Below are 16116 nucleotides of genomic sequence, written 5' to 3' on the forward strand. Positions count from 1 at the left end.
TTTCAGATTATTGAAAGTTAAAATTTATTAAGCCATCATGTGCCAAATACTCAGGTTCAAATTAATTTCAAAATATATACAGGCAAGTAATAAACTTAAAAATGAGAAAAGTGGATTGGAAACTGCATAAAGCTACAAGTGACTGGTGGAATTGAATTAAAAATCAAGGTCATCAACTATTACAAACCGTTTTCCCTTGGTACCCAACATTCAATTGATTCACAATTATCTAGACCTTTAAAGAGCAATTTTTAAACGCACTTGGTAACCCTAACAAATTTGTCCATAAACTGAAATGATAATAATTGAATCCACTGTTTTCTACAAATTAAGTTAATTTTAAGCAAAGTGACCTCAGTGACGAATGCGTTTCATCATTTATTTAGATGTTGAAGCTCTCGCACTAAGTTTTTACAAGCTGGTGAACACTGACAAACTATTTCTCCCACAGAACTATAACCACACATTCCCAGACAGTATAAATATATGGTTGAACTAACATTAATACACATCACCATTTTATCGATTACATAATAAAACAAATGATCAAGTATCCAATTATTAAGTTACATAGCTCAAAAGGCGTATAAAATATTTCTGCTCAGTTCACTAGCAGATCCCACTTTTACTTTTTTGCAAGAGATTGGGAAGAGAAGGGGAAAACCATAATTCAAACAAGTTGGAAAACCTCAGATAGGTATGGAAAACACAAGAATTTCAGAAATTTTGATTAAGTGGTTAGCTACAACAATGTATCTCTACGTCTTAAAAATATTTACTAAATTAAAGAGCATACTCTACATGTTCTGCACAAGACAAAGGCAACATATTACTAAAAATATTTAATAGCCTCCTCTCCTTTCTTGTTCAGGCCCTCCCTGTCAGGTTGCACCCGAGTGCAAACATTAAATTAACTATAAGGCTTTTTGTCTGGAGACATTATTGAAGATATGTGCTTCTGTAACAAAGTTGATTTTCAAATGGAGGTTTCCCAAAACAGCACAAAATAAGACAGAGACATTAAATAATCATTGCAAGACTTAAAAGATAGCTAAGCAAACCTGATGTGTTCTGGTGTAAGTGTGGGAGATGTAAACATAGAGTGAGCAGGCAGATAACAAGAGAAGCCCTGCGGTGTTTGAAATGACTGAAGGAATACACCATGGAAGGTCTGGAGAGTTCTTAGTTCTTGGAATTTTGGTTCTGTATGATGCTAAAAATATACAAGTATTGTGCTGGGTATTTTGGCACCTAATCCTTCTAAATTCCTTATAGACTAATAATATTCTGGCACAGGAGTACATTTAATGACATTACTCAATACCTTATTTTAGGAAAGGTCAATTGGTACAAATAATAAGCACATTTTAAATGCTGACCAGCAAAAATCTTTTGCTAAGTGTCCAAACGTGTTGATCATAGCCCAATTATAGAGGTTGCAATTCTGTCAAGCTTGTGGCCTGGTAAAACTTTTTCAATATTCCCCTGGAGCTTCCACAGGTAAGTGGACACATTGGGTAAATAACAAATCAGGTCCCATCTGAAGTTCCTCTTCCAAGGCAATGGCATCAGGCACCCCAGTTTTATTGAATACAACAGTTGTTTCTATGACCGTTGGAATCCTTGAAGCGGAGCCGCATTTTAGGACGGTACTTCTCCAGGTACAGAAGTTGCTTGCTGTTAAAAGCTCCGCGCCGCTTTCTGGAAGGAAGATATGATAGAGGTTAGAGGGTTGCCATTTCTGGTAGCAAGGAAATGAAGACCAAAGGACCACCTAGAACTCTGAGATTTCTAAATATGCCAAATGGTTTTATTTAACTTTATCCTATTCTGTGACTAGGGCAAAACAACCCTCTGCCCCCAGTCATATTCATCTCAGCAAAATGTAAATTAACAAGCACATTGAGTCAAAAAGCAGAAAAGAATTATCATCTATATGAATACAAAAAGGTTGGGTTAAGGATTTTCCCTCTCTAGGCCTTAGTATAGTTATCTTAAAAATAACAATTGGGGGGACAGTTAAAAATACCTGTTGCTTAAGAGGACCTGGTTTAAGCTCCCAATAACCACAAGGTGGCCCACAGCCACCCATAACTTCACTCCCAGTCATTTCCTTGTGACTTCTAAGGGCCACACACATACAACATATATTTAAAGAACACAGATCAAAATAAACAGTTAACTGATGCATGGTTTCCATTTTATAAAATTCAGATATAAAATACAAGCAGGCATGAAGGAGGGCAGTATATGACTTACTGTCTTATGAATTGTACTGCATCTTCATATTTCATTCCACCTTCAATTAATGCTAGGGCAACAAGCACCGGAGCTCTGGTAAGGTAAAAATTTTGATTACTAATTAAACCTTGTGAAATTAACTGTTCATATACCCTAGATCGAAAAGTATTAATCAATTCAATGATAGCTTTATATTACATCTTAGGCTTAGTTTTTGATGCTAGAATCTCAGCTACTTGGAAAGCTGAAGCATGAAAATTACCATTTCAAAAAGCGTTCTGGAAGTGAGTTCAAGACCAGATGGGGGCAAGACAGTGAACTGTCTGAGAATAAGCCCAGCGGGAATGTAGAGGTATAGCAGTGTTAGAATCCTTGTCTAAGCATCCTTGTGTGTGTGTTGGGGGAGGGAGGGAGGGTGTGTCAATCCCAAAGAAAAAAAGAGAATCTTAAGCATTAGTACTTTCAACTTAAGACCTTTATCTACGACAGTTCTCAACCTGTGGATTCCATATCAGATCATTATATTATGATTCATAACAGTAGCAACAAAGTAATGTTTGGTTGGAGGTCATCAGAACACAAGGAACTATATCACAGGGTTGCAGCATTAGGAAGGGTGAGATCCACTGAGCTAGAAGGAAAATAGACATCTCCTTACCTGCCAAGGCCTGCGACACAATGGACAGCAATACAGCAACCAGGTTCTTCACGAAACTTAATCTTCACAAGACTTAACCAGTCATCAACAATCTGGTTGGATGGTGGTGCACCATCATCAAAAGGCCAGTCCTGATTAAAAAGAAATATTCTTAGAGCTTTAACTTTGTTAGGTACACTGGCACATCCCTGCATCCCCAAGTCCAGGAGAGGCAGGCAGTCTGTGGAGTTCACAGCACTTTCCGGGCTCACTGTGCTATGCAACAAGACCGAACAGACAAAATGTCTAATTACATGTTACTGTTGTATGATTTTGCCTTGACTTAAAAACATGAGGTCTGATCTGAATAAACTTCTGTAGTGTAACAAATACATGAAAGCTCAAGTACTTACAAGAACATGAATGCCTTCTTTCTCCACAAGAGTAGTGTCGTAAGTTGCTTCGCATACTCTTACTATTGTGGTAACTCCATACTTCTTAAGTTCCTAGGAAACAATGCATACAAGTATTAAACACCAATGAGGTCTTTGGAACCATAGTCTTGCTGTGTCATGTGCCATCTGCACCACTTTTGATCACGCCAGTAAACAAATGGCAAAACTCATCCTTTCGTTATGCATGCTTGTTCCACATTGTAAGAGGGAAGAGAATTGCTAAATGCTATATGTTATTTGGGGGGGAGGGGGGGGGAGTCCCTGAACAAACAAACAACCCAAAACCTGAATTCTCACTTGAGTACTTGGGTGCACGCGGAGGGAGCAGCATCTGGCCAGCCAGAAGTGCCAGTCACCTCACTCAAGACATGTTTCTCAGTCCTATAGCTTGCCAGCAGGCCAAGCTGATGGCCACTGAGTTCAGTGTCCCTGCCCCGTGTACAACTACGCTCAAGACTTTCTAAACATGGATTCTGAAGCAGCAGCAGCACCAACAGGGCTGTCTGCAGGAGCAGTAAAGTGTTACAGACTGAACCTCTTCAGACCTAAGTTTGAGAATAATTTCAAAGGCTCAAGACCACACTTGAATTTTAAAAAGCAACTCATCATTAAAAAAAACAAAAACAAAAAAACAACAACAAACCCTACAGGCCTAAGGATGCATTAATTATAATTCACCTCTGCCCATATTAAAACATAATTCAAGATTTAAAAAATTATGTAACATTCAAATATTTCTCTATTTGCTACTGAGCATCTGTAGATTTTTATACTTCATAAATGTGTGCTCACTTGGCATTAACTTCCTTGTACAACAAGTTGGCCTCATATCTGCCATCAGAAACAGCAGAATAAGCAGGTGAAAATTAGATTCAAAGCAGAAATAAAATCAAAGACATTTACTAATTGAAGTTTAGCGCACTAAGCTAAGAAGATAATGGAAAAAGTCTGTAAGTGGCAGTCTTTGCCTTGTAAATTTAACAAAGCAAACTAAAGGCACATAGTTCTCAAAGTGTAGCACACCGCTACCACTCAAATAGTTCCTCTCTGGGTATGAAAACTGTAGTTACATTTTTCAAGCAGACCCACTATTAAACTGCAACCAATTAGGACATTAAAAATAGGATCTTACCTCTATAAATTTGTTTAAGGTCGCATTGGTTGGATTGTGTGTAATAAGAAATCTCATGTTCTTGTATGTGACTTCCACAGGAGCAGGGCGGTTCATTCGAGCCATGTTAATTTAGTTTAAAAAAACACCCAATAGGGTTATGAAAGAATTAAAAAATTGAATACAGAAATGATTCCAAACAAAAACTGAAAACCAAAACAAAACAAAACAAAAAAAAAAAAAAACCAAAACAAAACCAAAAAACAACCTGAAGTCTACTTCAATATTCAATATACTCCACTTGAAATTCTCAGTGCTTTGAGTATGAGTCGGGAGAAACGGGCAATGAAATGAACCTCCTCACAAGAAGCAGTGACTCTTCAATCCAGGAATACTGAGGCGATACAAAGGAAGTGCACTGAGGTTTACCCCATCCAGGTCTGAGCTCTTGGAAAATGCTCTGCAGATTTCAATTCAACACGACTGTGTCCAGGCTATCCACTCTTATGGGGGCTTCTTGGTGGAGTAGTAATGAATTTCTACAGTTCACTTGTCTGCATAGAGGTCGTGCTGTGCCTGGCAGTAGTCTCCACTGCCCTTCAGAAACTCCATAAATGTGTGACCGAGAACACCACAGAACTGCTGTTTAGAAGAAAAAGAAAGCAAGAAAGGGGAAAAAGTTATTTTCTGATTCCAAAGGAAAGTCATGCTTGTTCCACTTAGTACCTAAGTGCTCAAAGTAGAGACAGACTAATGTGACATCAACGTTTACTTGCATTACAAAATTCAAGGTTCCTGCATATTAAATCAATAAGTCTAAAGCGAGCAGTCATGAGCCCTAAAGTGGAGCTGACAATGTTCAGGGAGCCGCTGCTACATTTGGAATTCCACTTATGCATCTATATACATAGTTTTAATTACCCTTTTCAATTACTTTCAGTTACTGTTTAAACACTAATATAAACTTCATGTAGTCTGATGCTTTGATGCTCCCAGTCTTTGCACAAACCACTGAACTCACAGACATTTCAGCTGCCCACTAAGTCTTTGTTTTTATAGTTTATGTTATTAAGCTACTGTGATTAAAATGTAAGTCGATATTTGTTCTATGGTCTTTAAAAAAAAAAGCATGTTAAATATAATTACCCTTTAATTTTAGTCTCTAAAGTTTAAATTTGAAGGCCTGCTCATTTCCCTTTTGTATTTTGTAGCAGATCCTTGGCATTTAGAAATAACTTACACTCTATATTTTTAGGTAAAGCAGGTCCTAGTGCAAGTGTATCAGCAGCATCCAACACTTCTCACAGTATTGGCACTGTCACTAAACTGTGGAGGTGAAGTGTGTAGGAGAGTGGGGTTCTACCCTGATGGGACTCAGGAGGCTTGTCTCTAGAGGGGCTGCCTAGAATGACAGGCCATCTTGTTTCTAAGTGAATCGAAACAATCTGCTTAAAAACTCCTAAGAACTTTTTTTTGCCATCTGTTTGGTCAGATTCGCTCTGTAAATGCAATTAATTCACTTAGGTCTTCAACCATATCCTACTTAAGACAAAATATACACATTATCTTTGATATTCTAAAACTCCAATTCCACTTATCTGCTGTAAAACTAAAATCCAACTCATATATGAAAAATCTATGATAAGACTTTTATAATGGTCTCAATCACAATGTGACTGATTACCGACAAATACATTTCCATAAGTTCCTCTTTAAGAAAAGTTAAACCATATTCATGTCAGCACCAAATAGTATATTAATATTCACATGGTATTTTTCAGAGTCTATGCATAAAAGCTTATCAAATAAACCCATTAGAAGGAAATGAGCATTAGCAAAACCTGCCTCTATCCACTCTAGGCAGTTTATGGAAGAATGCAGAAAAGCAGTTGCACTCAGTAACAAGAACACTCAATGACAACCGCTATCCTAAAGAACAAACCACTAAAGTAAAATCTCGAAACAAGATCAGTCAAAAATTCCCAATACTCCTGGTGAAATAAAGGAACTAATCCCCCAAACTAATTACTAGAAGGTACCACAAGCAAGACAACTTATTCCTGACATGTGTTAGATGTCAGTACTTCAGGAAGTACACACCCAATAATCTGAAAATATTCTTATCCTATCTAGGCACAATTTCTTGTCCTATTTCTTTTTTGGGGGGCGGGGGTAAGTCTGGCACTTTATCGAACATTCATACACAGGACCCATAAAGCTTTTCAAGAGTTCCATTAGGAAGCTGGAAGGCAGCAAGAAAAATTTTTTCCTGAACTGGTTTGAAATGAGTGGAGCCACCCAGTGGCTGGAGGAACACTTCCGTCAAAACAGCGGAGACCACCGACATCCTAGTTAATATGCCCTCACAGGCCCCAAACTAAACAAGACAGGCAGCGAAGAGATCTTTCCATTTTAATTGCACGCACCAATAGCACATGACCAGAGAAAAATGATCATTTGGTGTATGTGTGTGTGTGTCTATGGCATTAGCTTAAGTCAGTCTGTTGGGCTGCAGAATCAAACCAGTCTGTGGAATAATCTGCTTTATCCAATTCTGTTCCAAATACACCCAGGTTTTAGGTAACGCGCCCAATCTAGCCCTTGTGAAGCACTGTTTCTTTCCGGGAACGGGTCGCGCTTTTCTGGTTTCCCAACCGTTTAAGCAGACACGAAGCAAAAAAGGAAAAAAAAAGCCAGAATGCACGACCCCCAAATCCCCGACCCCAGACCTCCAGTCCACAGACCGTTCCGACACCGGGGGAATTACGGCTCAGTAGCGGCGGAATGGTGCAGGGCTGCTCGCTCAACAGGAGTCGCGCAGTTCTGGCCAGCAGCTCCTGTTGCTCCCGGCCCAAGAGCGGGCGGTCCCACGCGCAGCCCGCCGCGGGGCCGGGTAAGGGACCCCCTCCGCTGCCCCGGTCGCCCCTACCGGCGCCCGGCGGTGATCGAGCAAGCCCGGGCTTGAGCGGCGCGCATAGCCGCGAGGTCCGCAATCACGGGTTCGCGGTGGCGAGCGCGGGCGGCCACCGAGGCCATCTTGGGAGGCCCCGGGCGCCGGGTCCCGGTTCCCCCCTCCGCCAACCCCTCCCGTCCCGGCGGCCACGTCCACGACGCCCGTGCGGCTTCTCGGAACAAAGGCCGCCCGCCGGGTCGCACGCGCACAAAGCCGCTGGGCTGTTCCGTCGGCCGCTCCCGGTCCCGGGTCCCGCCACCGGCGCCTCCGCGGGCCGGCGAGCCTCCCTCCGCTCTTTAGCCGCCCGCTGTAACAAAGGCCCGGCCCGCGGTACTCACAGGAATATGTCTACTCATTGAAGATTGTGGCCTAATCATACAGCCGATCCCGAGGCGGCGCAGGCGGCGGCGGCAGGGCAGGCGGCGGTGGGCGTCGCGGGGCGGCGGCGGCGATGCAGGCGGCGGGGGCACCAGACGACCATGCAGTGAGCTGCCCGAGGAGCGTCGCCGAGCCGGCCGCAGCCCAGAGCCAATGCGCGCGCCCAGGCGCCCTTGCGTCACAAGCCCGCCCCTTTATAGCCGGCGCGACGTGCGCTCCGGCGGCGGCCAATCACGGCGCGGGACGCCGGCGGCGCGGGGCGGGGCCCGGGGCGCCGACGTCACTCGCGGCGGCTGCCACCGGTGCGAACCGGTTGATGAATGGCGCGGAGTGCTAGCGGGTCCTCGCCACCCGACGCGCCCGACGCTAGAGCCACGAGTTCGTCTCCACTTGGAACGCCGCTTAGGCGAGAGGAACCCTGTAGCCCGAGGCTATAGCTCTGTCGCGCCGGCCAACGGTTTATCTTGGCACTTGCGCCCCGGGATCTCCGTCATCACCCCATATTGATGTCGCATGACCGCTGGGCGGGTGACTCACCGCTCCAGAGCCCGGCTCTAGGCTGGGACTAGGGATTCTCGTCACCATCCGCACTTCCACGTGGGAAGGCTCTCCGCAGAGATTAGCCCTCGAGACTGGGAAATGTCCCTAATTTTTTTTTTTTTTTGAGGCAATTGAAGCCTAGTTGCTCCCGATCCTTTCTTCTTCCCCCCTTCTTTTTAGATTACACCCCCAAACTGCTGATGCTGGCAACTGCAGTTGGCTCGATTGTGGCATTTCGAAATCACATGCATCCTTTGTACTGCTGCTCACTCACAGATAATGAAAGGTTAGCTTTTGCTAAGGGGAAGCGTGTTTTTTTAAATTAAGAATCGTCGACTTTATCAAGGACTGATGTAATTTTTTTTTTTTTTTTTTTTTGCGTCAAAAGCTAAGCTTTCCCTTTTTGCTGATCTTCAGTCCTGTTCCAGTGTCCTTTTAATCTAGGCTTCCAAGTGAAGTCTGAGCGCAGTTGTTTCTGTATCATACAAGGGCAGCTTTCATCTGAAAACCCTCTCTGCTCGCTGGTTTAGGACAGGTAAACAGGACCTTTACCTGCTTTGAAGAACTCATCTTTCCAATAACACTGAGGCCTTTTGTTCCCTGTTTTTCTGCGCGTTCGATTGGAGAAATAAGAATCAAACTGTGCCCTCCCTCTCTGTGTACGGGGTTTTGTGATTTATTAGCACTTCTATTTAGAGACTTTCCTTGCATAGTTACTCAACTGTCTTACAAACATGCACTCTGTAAGCAAAGTAAGTGTATTTGAGAGAAAAAAAAAAGAGGCCAGACCTTTAATAACAACTTTAACAACAAGAGCCAACTCATTGTCATTAAAAATTGCTTGCCCTGGGATCCATTTAAAGTCAAGAACTTGAAACATAGGTTGCTTCAGAAATAGAGGGAAAGTGGGGATAACAATTAAGTTATGTAAGTCCTAAGAAAATTCAGGAAGATTAGAAGAGAAATCTTGGGACAGTAAAGTGAAGTTGAGCAGACCAGGAAACTCAACAGAAGACAGATTCAGTATTACAGAACTAAAACCTTTCATATGACCAGTGACTTTGGGTATTAACTTGAGCTTGGGGAAAATACAGGCAGAATGCATTAGCCCGCTAGCTTGGCCAACTTGTATAATAACATACTTAGACGTATTAAATCAGCTTCCCTTACTCCAAAGGTTGGTCAACACAGTAAAACAAAATAATGACACCTTTTCCAAAGGGGAATTTGGTGAGCTAAAGTAACTCGGTGAATAGTAAGCAAAGGTAAATCGTTGTCTCAGTTTTCTTGTAGAACTTGTGATGCAAATTGCGAGCTGCATAATCCACAGATCCTGTAATTGCTGATAGTTGCTGATGTATGGTACTCAGTTAGCTGTCCTCTTTGAGCTCTGGAAGCTTGGCTTCTGCTCTCAAGAAGGGGAATCATCTCTACGGGGATTATCCTGTTAAAAGGAATTACCACCCAGTCCTATTTTGGAAAGGGACATCCTTTGCTGCTGAAACAATGTACCTTAAACCAGATACAGATTTGTGGCCCATCTCTTTGGCAGCCTCTGTTAACTTGGTGTCTTGGGCTGGTTTTTTGGTTTGCTGAGGGTGTTCTAGTCACTGAGTAGTTGGAAGCTGATCTCAGGAATAACCATCCCAGCATTCAGCAAGGCGATCCCTGTGGGACTTAACCCACTTGTGGTTGGTGCATTAAGCCCCTCCATTTAACAGATTTTAAAAGAAGAAAACAACTGTCTTAGTCAGGGTTCTCTAGAGTCACAGAACTTAGGGGTAGTCTCTATGTAGTAAGAGAATTTGTTAACGACTTACTCTCTGTAAGGCAACTCTTTAACAATGATCAGCAGCAGCTAGGGCTCAGTCCCACAAGGCAGGCAGGCAAAAAAGACTTCCTTCTTCAATGCCGTTGTGTAGGTCTCCAGCAGCTTATATGGGTCTCCAGAAGAAGGTGTGTCCCAGATTAAAGGTGTGTACCACCATGCCTGGATCTGGGAATTGCCTGGACCTTGAACTCAGAGGTCTCCTTGCCTTAGGCTCCTGGGATTCATAGCCACTTTGCCTCAAGATCTCCATACCAAGATCCAGGTCAGAAACTTGTATCTCCCAGCCTCAAGATCAGGATCAAAGGTGAGTCTTCCAATTCTGGATTGTAGTTCATTCTAGATATAGTCAAATTGACAATCAGGGATACCACTACAACAACCTTGAAAAGCTAGTGGTTAGACTCCAGAAACCCTGAGTGGAAGAGAATCACTTCTTCCAAGCAAGATGGCCACTGGACGCTCCTTAAGAAAACTTGTCCTTCAAGCTCTTATCAGTATATTCCAAGTATAAAAAACAATACCTAGAAGATAAGTGATGAAGGGAAGGTGGCCATGGAAGATTAAAGACCTCAGAAGGCAACAGATCAAGTCCAAATGAGACTAGAGAATCTTCAAGCACAACGTATCTGTAAACAATGATCCCATTTATGCCAAGTGTATAAAAATATTTCACTCTCAGAATCCTTGGATTGTGTGGTGCCATAAAAGCCCCACCGAAGAATTATATTTACACAGCGAAATGATATTGTTGCACAGAAAGCTCAGGAGACAGTATCAACTGAGGAATACCAAGTGATGTATATGGGGACTTAGCATTTTTGGTATGGGCAAATACTGGGAAAGCTAGAGCCGAATAGATGTGTAGATACTTGGGCAGAACGCCTATTGCCATAGTCAAGAAAGGCTTTAGCAAAACTGGGCACACAGCAGTAGTCACTGTCAGTATCGCCTAGAAGAGCAACACACTCTGGGTGAATTACCCCTCTTTTTTTTTTGTGGGGGAGGGGGGTAGGGGTCAGGCATTTTTAAACTGGGTCTAGTTATACAAATCTGTAATCTCAAATTACTTTGAAGGCCAGAGAAGGCAGAATGTGATCCAGCATTCATTCTGTCTCACAAAGCAAAACTGTACTGGAGTGACTAAGGGTCTGTGTTGCCTTCCTGGAAGACCCGGTTTGGTTCCCAGCACCTGTGCTGGGCAGCTCGCAGCCTTTTATAACTCTAGATTCAGGTTTCTGATGCCCTCCTCTAGCCTCTGCAGGCACCACCTGCTCCCGCACAGAAGTACACAAACAAAAAGCTGGCGATAACGCTCAGTGGTTAGAGTGCCTTGCAAAGCCCTGAGTTCAGTGCCAGGACTGGAAAAAGGTTTTTTAAAAAAGGAAATATTACTATAGTCAGAGATGTTTCAATGAATAAAAATACAATACTATGTCAACATTTCTGTTGGAATTTTAGACAGCAATTTCCAGTGGGGAGCTAACTTTGTTTGCAGTAGACTTTTCAAGGGATCTAACCTCAAGCCAAATCCACAGGCCAGTGCAGACTATTATGTTTTATATAAAGTCAGACAACATAGGAACTTTCAGTCACATGGGAGATCACTATAGCTAAATATTCATGAATGAACGCAGGTGGATCAGTAGTAAGCACCATTTTGGGTTTGTACTTTGTTTTGTTTTTAAGGAAGGTCTTAGGTGATGCAGGCTGGTCTTGGACACTGCCCTTGATCGCTGATCTATCTTGTTTTACTTCCCAAGTAGTAATATTCCAGGTGTGCCTTATTGTGCCTGAAAGTTATCAAATAAAATCGTAAGAAGTAATAGTTTCTAAAATTAAATCAAGCCAGGAACTCAAAATTTTGAAAAGTTAAGAAAATTCGTTTGTATCATAAGCATTTTCTTTCCCTTCTCAAGCTTTACATGTAAACCTGAAATTGCTCATGTAGTTTTCAAACCGGATAATATATTTTCATTTTAACGACTTTGCTATTAATATAAAGAATACTTCTTTGGGAGTGGAGTGTGCATATCAAGATGTGACAAGACAGATTGGTTGGGAGAATAGTATTTTTAACTTTGTGATAAAATGATTTCCTTTAGGCTGAATAAAGGATTTACTATGGCCCCAAACAATACAGCAGTTTTATATCCTGTGGTTCACAGCATTCTGGTACCTGAAGAAATCTAGTTTGAGAAGTACTATTTTTAGAAATTCTGGCAAATTTTTTTTCCTTGTGATTCTGTAGCCTGAATACAGATCATCTGGGAATTGGAAATCTGCAGGGCTACCGTTTCCATTGGACTGTCTAGAACATGTTGAATTATGCCAGTCTGAAAGGAAACAAAACAAAACAAAACAAAACAAAACAAAACAAACAAAAAAAGCTTAGGAAAAGAGAATTTACTGTGGAGGAGTGGAGTATAAATAAGTGTTAAAGGTTAGCTGGCCGTGCATCCTATGGCAGAGCCTGCCCTTGACAGATTTAATTCACATACTTGGCATTTAGGCTGTAGATAATCCAGACAGACACTGACCTAAGCTGCATCACTCTGGAGGCCTTACATCAGAACATCAGCTGTTCTTGAACAATTTCCTGCACACGTGGGATCATTGCGTCTTTTAGGAAAGCTACAGGAGTCCCACTTCCCCACCCCACTACAGGCATTGACATTTACTCCGGCAGGTGGAGGAAACCCTGCCACCTGCGCACTCAAGTCACTGGAGGACACTAAGGGCAAGTGAGAGCAAAAGCCTTCGGAAATTCTGAAAATGTAAAGGAAGTTCTTGTGAATTAGTCCCGTTTTCTTTCTTTTGAGACCAGGACTGTCTGACTTGAAACCCGGCTCTACCTATCTCTGCCTACCAAGTGCTGGGATTAAAGGAGTATGCTACCAATTATTGATTCCTTGAACTCTTAAACTCTTCACCAACATGACATTTAGGTATTTTCAAGTCATTTTCCATCTAAAGCCCTTTAAGGACACCCCAGTCCTAGTTTTCTCTTTAACAGTGTTTTCACCATTTGGGTCCTAGGCCCTCCTGACTCCATCCTCTGCTCAAGCTGGAGTTCTCAGCCATGTGGCTAGCAAACGTTTTCTCTACCACAACGTGTATTTGATATCTGCTTATTACCATATGCCAGATGCTCTCCTAGCTTTCTGTCATGGCTTCCGTCCCAACGGAACTTTTATACAGACAAAGGCAGATTAAAAGCAGTAAACAGGATGGGTGTGGTGATACCTGCCTCTACTCTCAGTGTTTGGGAGGCTTAGGCAAGGGAGATCAGAGGATCACTCTACTGGGATGTGAGCTCTATAATTCCCTGTACAAAGGCTTGCCAAGAAGATGCGTGCCAGCATTGCTTTGAGTCTGTGCAAAAGAACTCATTCAAACCACTGATACTTGTCAGTTCTCATTCATTTTAAGAAACAAAATGATTCTTTTAAGCAGTTATGTAAACACGGGGTTATAAGCATCTATGATTTCACTTAATCTCATAGTCTCACGCTAGATTCGATTTCTCAGGGTTTGTTTGCTACAAAAAAAAAAAAAACAAAAACAAAAAAAAAAAAACCAGTGCAATCACCGAACATCTTAAATAAAATATTAACACAAAATGCACTAGTTTATTAAGTAATCTGCCACGTGCCAAGTAATCTTAGGCACAAGGAAATCAATATAGCATGTTCTCTGCTATGAACATATGAAACATAAGAGATAGGATCTAAAAATGACTAACACAGTATGGTGTCGTAGAGGCAGATGAGTGCTCTGTTCAGCAGAATACAAAGAACAAAGTGCTCTGTTAGAAGTCAGAAAAGCTGAGGAAAACCTGTTGTTGATTCAAGGAGTAAAGAGTCTAGAAAGACAATGTCCTGAGCAAAGGACACAGAATCTGAAGCCATGGAGGCCTCAGGAAGCATGACTCATATGCTGGAAATCAAATGGCTTGAAGGATAGCAAGGTAGAGCAGGGCACAGTCCTAGTGCTTCCTAAATAGCTCAATAAAGAGTCTGGACTATATCTGGAAATTAATGGCGTCATCAGAAGGTTTTGAGTAATAGTGAAAATTCAGATATTTTCAGAGTACTATTAAATCAAAAGTAACTAAATCAAACTATTGTAATGATAACAGTAAATATGAGAAGAGAGGGAGCAGAACACACACAAATTGGAACCAAGGGAAGGCACATGCCACCATGCCCAGCTGGGTTTAGGTTGGCTTATTCAGGGGATGGGGAGTTGCTTCATAGAGAGCTTGTTTAGCATACACAAGTGTAGATTGGATCTCTACACTACCAATCGTTTGTTGGAACAAACGATTCTGAAAAGACCTCAGTAGGGCCAGCTGTGGTGCAACAACGTTTTAATCCTAGCAATCAGAAAGTAGACACAAGCAGATTTCTATGAGTTCTAGGTCACAAAGTAGCTGCAAAGTGAGAGCCAGTCTTAAAAACAAAGGAGTAGAAAGCCATTCAACTTTATACTTTGGAAAACAGAACTTGGGGAGAATAAAAGAAACATTTATCCAAGTGGCCACAGAAGTGTCCCTTTTCTCAGAGATAAAGGGAAGTCCTCAATAGTAACACACCTTGTTTCTCCATGCAACTTCAAGTGATGTCCTTTATATAGCCTAATGATTGCATTTTACTGACACTAGCAGGATTTCATCAAAGAATTACCCCAGTTTATAAAAGGACAGGCGGGAGGAAACCCAGCAAAATGAGCCTGTCACAACTGGAAACTGCTTTCTTAGACTCACCTTTTCATAAAATTGGGATCTGCAGGGTACAGGATAAACACTCAGATTTCCTTAATCACCAGGATTGTTAGGTTGTATGCAAGTGCCTGAGAACGCCCTGGGTTTCCAGCTGCTGCTGTCTGAAGGGCACTCGCCACTGAAGGCAGAGCAACGGCATAATTTATGCCTTTGGTAACACAAAGTAGGTGCCACACAGGGAGATAAAAACCTATCCTCCTGCACTGAGTGCAGAACCGTTTTCCCCCTGTAGTTCCAAGAACTGTGATTGCATCAATAGCAAGAACAGCAACGGGGATGTGGCTGGGTAACTCAGGCTCCATGCCTCTTATCAAAAAGGAGAACTAGGTGAGCTGGCTCAGCGAGCGACAGCCTGAGTTCTGTCCCAAGGACCCACGCACCTGTTGGAAGAAGAGAACAAGCTCTCTGACTGCCACACGCATGCTAATGCATACGCATTCATGCTTGGACGCTTAAATACAGTTTTTAAGAGAGGAGGGTAAGAGTCTGTATCCAGTCATTTGGAGGGTCTAGATCTACTTTGAATTGTATTAAAAATTTAAACTTTTAAGTTACTTCATGATACTAGGAATTGAGTCAAAGGTAGAGACAAGCAGATCCTGGGAGCTTGAGGCCAGCCTTGTCTTTTTTTTTTTTTTTTTTCCGGAGCTGGGGACTGAACCCAGGGCCTTGCGCTCGAACCCAGGGCCTTGCGCTCACTAGGCAAGCGCTCTACCGCTGAGCTAAATCCCCAACCCCCCAGCCTTGTCTACATAGTGAATTCTTGGCCAACTAGGATTCCATTGTGAGACCCCCCCATCTCTAAATAAACAAAATGACATAAGGATATGCAAGTCTAAGACTGTTCCCAAATATGATACAAATGTACATATCTATTGACAAGGTATAATAACTAAATTAAATGTTTCCTTTGTGTGCCTTTGAAATCCTGCACAGGAATGCTTACTCCTTCCTGGGAACTTGGCATGTTGTAAGGGAAGGATCAGAGTCTAGAAAAAAGTATAAAGATTTCCCATCTCTGAGACACCCCCAGTATTATGATGGAGTGAAAAGAATAAGATTCTTTTCATGTGCTTTGACATTTTCATTGAGGAGAATAGAAAAAGATTCTTCCATAATGAATTGTACTTTAAAAAAAAAAAAGGACTAAAGAAGTGAATTGTAACTAAATACACCCCTGGTGAGAA

The 16116-nt window shown here is 42.2% G+C and overlaps 2 protein-coding genes across 2 annotated transcripts in view; one reads left to right on the forward strand and one right to left on the reverse strand.

Annotated features, from left to right (window-relative positions):
- On the reverse strand, positions 1-7935 carry Ptp4a1 (protein tyrosine phosphatase 4A1). Its single transcript, NM_031579.3, is given in 6 exon segments — positions 1-1701; positions 2260-2334; positions 2900-3030; positions 3292-3384; positions 4466-5086; positions 7736-7935. Coding segments are annotated over 5 exon segments (522 nt in total). The 5' UTR covers positions 4571-5086; positions 7736-7935; the 3' UTR covers positions 1-1583.
- LOC102548289 (uncharacterized) overlaps positions 7842-16116 on the forward strand; it is a 24781-nt gene continuing 16506 nt past the window's right edge. The window contains exon 1 of the mRNA XM_087568154.1: positions 7842-8601. Coding sequence (XP_087424280.1) covers positions 7929-8282 — 354 coding nt within the window. The 5' untranslated portion in view covers positions 7842-7928 and the 3' untranslated portion in view covers positions 8283-8601. The remainder of the gene's footprint in view (positions 8602-16116) is intronic.

Source organism: Rattus norvegicus, chromosome 9 (genome assembly GCF_021556685.1).
Source record: "Rattus norvegicus strain SHRSP/BbbUtx chromosome 9, alternate assembly SHRSP_T2T, whole genome shotgun sequence".
Classification (NCBI taxonomy): domain Eukaryota; kingdom Metazoa; phylum Chordata; class Mammalia; order Rodentia; family Muridae; genus Rattus; species Rattus norvegicus.